Raw genomic sequence first — 6,894 nt, forward strand, 5'->3', positions numbered from 1 at the left:
TCCTCCTCCTCCTCCTCCTCCTCCTCTTCCTCTTCTTCTTCTTCTTCTTCTTCCTTCCCCTCCCTAGTTAAAAGGACCCATTGAGGGTCCCTTGCCCCACAAACTTGTGAAATCGGCCCACACTGAGGTGACTGATGCAAAGGATCACAAAACAGGAAACCGGTTCTTGCTGTTTTAAACTGGCCGAGTCTGAACGATTTCTAACTGCCGGAGAGATTCTTCGAAATTGCTTTAGCCGACACCCGCTGCTTAATTGCGCCTTAAATTTGGGGGGAAAGGGAAGAAACCATGGATGGAACCTGGCCCCGGCACAGTTACCGGGATCGTGCCCGCTCCCCCAGCTGCGCCGCAGCCCCCCCGCTCTTGGCCGCAGCGTGGGAGCGACCGTGTAAGCCAGATGTCACATTGAAAGGCCTGACACTCTCCAGAAAAGAAGCTGTAAGCTTCTAAAAGACGGGTGCATCTCATTAGCTCGCCAAAGGGCTGGGAAATGAGCAGCTCCCCCCCTCCCGCCTCGCCCCTGAACAAAGGCGGACCCCCTCCCCCACGGGGCAGAGGCAGGGGAAGGCAGCCCCACACTTGAAAATGGCTTTGTCGTCCAGATGGCCTGGGGTTCCCGGCATGGTAATAAGGTGTGCGCGTTGTATATGTGTGAGGGTCTCGCACACACCCCTCCTCCGGCCAGACTGGAAAACCCACCCTGCGCCCTGCGAGGAATTTCCCCAAGTGCAACCCCAGAAAAGTGTGCCCCTTGGCTCCCCCGGAGGTGTAGGGGAATCCGATCGTTGGGGGAGCGTTGGGTTTAAAGCAAACCCACTTTCGGTACACTTTAGTGATTGCGTCTGCAAGTGGATTTTCCCATTGAATCCAGTTGCAAGGTGCCTTGAAAGTAGGCCGAGAGTGGATTCTTTGGCTTGTGCAAGAGCAATCGGTCACTCGTCGTCGTCAGGGAAACCCCCGTCCATCTCCTTTCATTGTCGTTCAAGGAAACAGCCACCCTGAACTAATTCCCCGCTAGGGCGGCATTCCCGCCTGGGTCCCGGGAGGTTATGGGAATATTGTCTCCCTGCTTTCCCCTCCCCGACATTGTTCCAAAGGGGGTTTAGCGGTAGCAAACGGGTTCTCGGCTTTGCTGTAACGGACAGGGATAAAGTCAGGCCTCCTGTCAGGCCCACCACCACCTCCGCTCACAAAGTCAAGTGTGCGTTTTTTTAGCTGGGGTGTTCTATGCCAGACCTTGGTGGATTTTGCCTGAAGGCACCCCATTCCCTTTCAATTGAATCTCTTTCCCGCACCATTGATCGTCGTTGCAGACTCTGACTGATACCGGATCGAGGAGCAGGGCTCTGGGGGTGAGCATGGACCCTCACCCCCTTTTCTTTGGGAACAGAGACCTCTCGATTTCAAACGCAAAGCCACAAGGGGTCCATTTGACACCGTTCCCATGACGGGGAAGAGAGGGGGTTTTTTTTGCACCATCAATCACCCCGCGGCCCTTTGTCCCCGGTGCACGGGTCACAAAATCGACCCCACATCTCTTTATCCGAGCCACAGCCCAGAATCGATGGCCGCTCTGGGGGCAGGTTCGATCCTGTCTCTCATCAACCCTTGAAATGAGAAAGCGGGCGGGGCGGGGTGGCGGTGGTGGGGAGGACACGCTAAAATGAAGCGGATATCGGGGAAGGAACACCTTGAAGCGGGAGGCCCGACGAGGTGCATTAAAATTTCTGTCAGCCGGGAAAGAAAGACGTGCGCCTTGATGGAGAGCCGTGCGGGCCTTTGTGTGGAAAGCCCAGAGGTCAAGGGGTCTGTAAGTGGACTCGCAAAGGCCGCGGCCGGGAACCCCTTGCAGAGGTTGTGAGATCTCTAGTGATAATTGTGCATTTTGCCCAAACGGTGAACCACGAGGACACCAACAGATGGATACAGAAAACCAGTCAAGCATTACAGGATTAAGGCATTTTTCATTCATCCTTTCACCACTGGGTTGAATTATGGTGGGTTATGGCTGTCAGCTGGTTAAAGAAATCATAACGGATTGGTTACATCGGCCGAAATTTGCATTTGAGGGGGGGGGAATGATAGTTTTGAAGAATAACGGCATTCTGGCCTTGTTTTCAGATGAAGCATCCCAGGGTTACTGTGTACTTCCTCGTAGAAAGAGGTTTTCCTTTCCTTTCTCGCACGCAGGAGAGGATACCTCAAGTAAGTGGGGGTTAGGGTTACCAGGTCCCCGCAGTCGCTGGCAGAGAGGATAGGGTCACCAGCTCTAGGTTGGGAAACTCCTGGAGAGCCTGGGGAGGACAGGGACCTCAGTGGGGTACAATGCCACAGAGTCCACCCTCCGAAGCATCCATTTTCTCCAGGGGAACTGACCTTTGGACTGGAGAGACCTGGGTTCAACCACAAAGTTCACTGGGGCAGTCATACTCTTTCTACCTACCACATGGGGTTGTTGCGAGGATCAAATGAGGAAGGACCGAACGTTGTCTTCTGCCCTGAGTAAGGGCAGGATAAAAACGCACCAAAGATATACGTAAATGTCTGAATCTTTTTTTTTTTTTAATCAATTAAAAATCTGCTTCTGCAATTAATTAAGAGGCATCTTTTTGACCAAGCACAATCTTTTAAAGCAATTGGTAATAATGATGATGATGGTGATTATCATAGAGCATGGTGTGTAGAATAACTGGGAGATCCTAAGATTATCTGGCAGCCAGAAGTTCTAAAATGTAAAAGTGATTTTACATGGGTCATTGGCCTGATCCAACATTGGCTTCTCTTATGTTCTCTTTTAGCGTTATGCACCACTAGGTGGTGAGCTAGACTTGTTTTTAAGGCATTATCATATGGCATTGTGTGTAGAATAACTGGAAGATCCTAAGATTATCTGGCAGCCAGAAGTTCTAAAATGTAAAAGTGATTTTACATGGGCCATTGGCCTGATCCAACATTGGCTTCTCTTATGTTCTCTTTTAGTGTTATGCACCACTAGGTGGTGAGCTAGACTTGTTTTTAAGGCATGATCATATGGCATTGTGTGTAGAATAACTGGGAGATCCTAAGATTATCTGGCAGCCAGACGTTCTAAAATGTAAAAGTGATTTTACATGGGCCATTGGCCTGATCCAACATTGGCTTCTCTTATGTTCTCTTTTAGCGTTATGCACCACTAGGGGGTGAGCTAGACTTGTTTTTAAGGCAAGAGACGTTTCAGAGGTGGTTTTGCTCCTTCCTGCTTCTGCGTCACACAACCCTGGTATTCCTTGGAGTTCGCCCTTCCAAATATGAGCCGAGGCCAACCCTGCATAGCTTCCAAGATCTGACAGGATTGGGCTAGCCTGTGCTATCCAGGTCAGGGTAAGTGATTGGTTAATCGACCAAACGCTGGTGCCCTGTGTAGCCAAGACAATGGCTACCACTGCAGTGGAGGGCTTGTGTGTGGAAGGAGACCCTGGCTATTGCAAGGCCTCCGAAGGCAGAACTCAGTCCTGTGAAGCCTACGCTTTCCACATCTTGTGTCTTGGCTCTATGGGGTGTGGTTAAGAGCCATTTGATTGAGCATAGCTCCAGTTGCACTGTCTTCTTTGCAAATTAGATCAGACGTGTAGGAGCTAGAGGTGGATCGTCTACTGTGCAGGAGTTAGAGGTGCAGGAGCTAGAGGTGGATCATCCTTCACAAAGGATAGGCACTTTGCATGTGATCCGAATCGCTCCTTCTGGAGTTTATTTCTGAACAACTTTGGGGGGAATCGGGCTAATGCATCTCTCCCTTCTTAACTAAAGGAGGGAATCTTCAATCATTTTGAACACAGGAAGCTGCCTTCTACTCAATCACCATCGGTCCATCAAGGTCGGTATTGACTACTCAGACTGGCAGCAGCTTCTTCCGAATCATCTCATGCCGAGGTCTTTCACATCACCTACAACTTGGTCTCTTTAACTGGAGATGCCGGGGACTGAACCTTGGACATTCTGCATGCCAAGCAGAGGCTCTGCCACTGAGCCACGGCCCCTCTGCTAATTTTAATGACTTAGTTTTTTTTATTTGCTTAGTACCCTAAATATAATGATTATGACTGCAGTAAGTTTTTAATAACAGCAGATCTGAACAGTAAGTTCACGTTCGAAGTGAATACACTTTTGCGGCACGGAGGGAAGGTAAGTTCACGTGAGGTCTGTCTTGATGCTGACAAAGCTATATGATTATTTTTAATGCGTTTGTAAATTGCCCCTTTAACCTTTGAATTAAAATGTTAATGTTTTTTGTGTTTTTTTAAGGCAACATCCACAGGACCCAATTTCTTTTCTGGTTCTAACAGGCTCCTAGTCACAGAAGGGTAAGAAAGTCCGGAGCATTCCTGTATGGTTCCAGAGCTAGGCTAGGACCAGGAAGACCCGGATTCGAATCGCCCCTAGCTCGCTGGCTAACCTCGGGACTGTCATTCTCTCTCAGCCGAAGCTACCTCACAGGGTCATCGTGAGGCTAACACGGAGAAGGGAGAACCACATTTTCAGCCCTGAGCTCTTTCGAGGAAGGGTAGGATAACACAGTATCGTGTTCAGTTTTGGACACCACAGCTTAAGACATATATAGACCAGCCGGAACATGTCCAGAGGAGGCCAACGAAGGTGGCGAGGGGTCTGGAGACCAAGTCCTATCAGGAAAGGCTGAAGGAGCTGGGTATGTTTAGCCTGGAGAGGAGACGACGGAGGGGTGATAGGATCACCATCTTCAAGTACTTGAAGGACGGTCCTATGGAGCAGGGATGGCCAAACTTGCTTAACCTAACAGCCACAAAGAATAAACGTCAAATGTTTGAGAGCCGCAAGACATGAACACATATCACACACACAGGGCTATTTTGGGGCAGGAACGCACAGGAACGGAGTTCCGGCTGGCTCCTGAGTTGGCCACACCCAGGAGGAACTAATTAGCATAATAGGTCACACCCAACAGCAGAAACTCATTAGGATTGGCTACAGTAGGCGTGTGTGGCCTAACATGCAAAGGAGTCCCTGCTATAAAAAAAGGCCCTGGGTTTTGACAACAAACAAGGTAAACAGAATAAGAAGTAAAAGATGGGTGTGGCTGGATGACCATACTTCTGGCAACACGGGGTGGCGGCCTAATATGCTAATGAGCTGTGGTGGCCTGACATGCTAATGAGTTTCAGCTATTGGGTGTGGCCTATTATGCTAATTAGTTCCTGCTGGGCTTCACGCACACATTTTTTATTGAAAAATATGCACGTTTGTTTTAGATTAAACTACACTGTGTGAAAGAGTTGCATGCGGCTCCCGAGCTGCAGTTTGGCCACCCCTGCTATAGAGGATGGTGCAGAGTTGTTTTCTGTTGTCCCAGAAGGTCAGACCAGAGCCGACAGGTTGAAATGAAATCTAAAGAGTTTTCGGCTAAACATTAGGAAGAACTTCCGGACAGTCAGAGAGGTTCCTCAGTGGAACAGGCTTCCTCGGGAGGGGGTGGGCTCTCCTGCTTTGGAGGTTTTCAAGCAGAGGCTAGGTGGCCATCTGACAGCAATGTGGATTCTGTGAATTTAGGCAGATCGTGAGAGGGAGGGCAGGAAGGGTTGCCTCAGTGCTTAGTTCCCGTGGCCCTTTCTGACTCGCCCATGGAAATGGCGATCGCCACTTTGGGGTCAGGGAGCAATTTTTCTCCAGGCCAGTTTGTCCAGGGATCCTGGAGGTTTTCTGCCCTCTTCGGGGCATGGAGCAGGGTTCAATGGATATGGGGAGGGGGGAGTATTTGAGAATTTCCTGCATTGTGCAGGGGGTTGGACTAGATGACCCTGGAGGTCCCTTCCATGATTAAAAGACATTACGTAAACATCCCAGCGCCTTCCTTTCCCAGCAGCCAACACACTGACCCACACTCACCCTGCACCATGAGTATGCCCTGGGCCGTACGGCGCACACGGGTGCCGGGCCGATTGGCGGCGCAGACGTAGACCCCGGCGTGCTTCACGGACACATCTGAGATCATGAGGTTGCCGGTTCCCAGCACCTGGATGCCTTCGACACCGATGGAACGCCCATCTGGGGAAGAAGAAGAAGGCCAGTTAATGGTGGTGGAAAGTACCGTTGAGTCGCAGTTGACTTGCAAGTGACCCCGTAGGTTTTTCAAGGCAAGAGGCAAAGGGAGGTGGTTCGCCTTTGCCTGCCTCTGCGTAGCAACCCTGGACTTCCTTGGTGGTCTCCCATCCGAGTGCTAACCAGGACCGACCCTGCTTAGCTTCTGGGCCGTCCAGGTCAGGTTCACCCAGTTAATGAGTTCCGCTGTTTCACCTCTGGGGACAAAGGGAAAGGTGGGCTATGCCCCTGTGCACTTATCCCGTTCTTCAAGACCTCTCACAGCAGCCTCTCCCCCCGTCCCCATCATGGCATATTTCCTCCCCCCCGTCCAAGTTCTCTCTGCCCTCCACTCACCCAGGCGGCTCCAAGATACAATAGGCCTCGGGTTGCCGGTGGCGATGCATTCCAAGATGGCCGTCTGGTGGACGTTGATGGTCAGGTTCTGAGGGCCTGACAGGATGACCGGCTCCTTGTAGAGCTTAGGAACTGAGACTAGGGAGGGGGTTAGAGTGGGGAGGGGGAAAAATATTAGTCATGAGGGGAAAAGATAGGGTTGCCAACCTCCAGGCAGCACCTGGAGATCCCCCACTGTTACTATTGATCTCCGGACTATCAAGATCAGCTCCCATGGAGAAAATTGTAGCCAAAAAAAACCCAAAACAGTTCATAGACTGTTACAGTCTATTAACTGTTTTTCCTCCGCTACAGGAGGGAAAGGAGTTTGTAAGCCGCTCTGAGACTCCTCCGGGTAGTGAAGGGAGGGGTATAAATCCAATCTCCTCCTCCTCCTCCTCCTCCTCC

General features: G+C 50.7%; 1 protein-coding gene across 1 annotated transcript in view; it reads right to left on the reverse strand.

The window, feature by feature from the left end:
* LOC107110881 (immunoglobulin superfamily DCC subclass member 3) overlaps positions 1–6,894 on the reverse strand; it is a 33,676-nt gene that overhangs the window by 17,089 nt on the left and 9,693 nt on the right. The window contains exons 5-6 of the mRNA XM_015411721.1: positions 6,448–6,579; positions 5,899–6,057 (exon numbers count right to left, since the gene is read on the reverse strand). Of these exons, the coding sequence (XP_015267207.1) occupies positions 5,899–6,057; positions 6,448–6,579 (291 nt within the window). The remainder of the gene's footprint in view (positions 1–5,898; positions 6,058–6,447; positions 6,580–6,894) is intronic.

This window comes from Gekko japonicus, unplaced genomic scaffold, assembly GCF_001447785.1.
Source record: "Gekko japonicus isolate JY-2015 unplaced genomic scaffold, Gekko_japonicus_V1.1 scaffold175, whole genome shotgun sequence".
Taxonomy (NCBI): Eukaryota; Metazoa; Chordata; class Lepidosauria; order Squamata; family Gekkonidae; genus Gekko; species Gekko japonicus.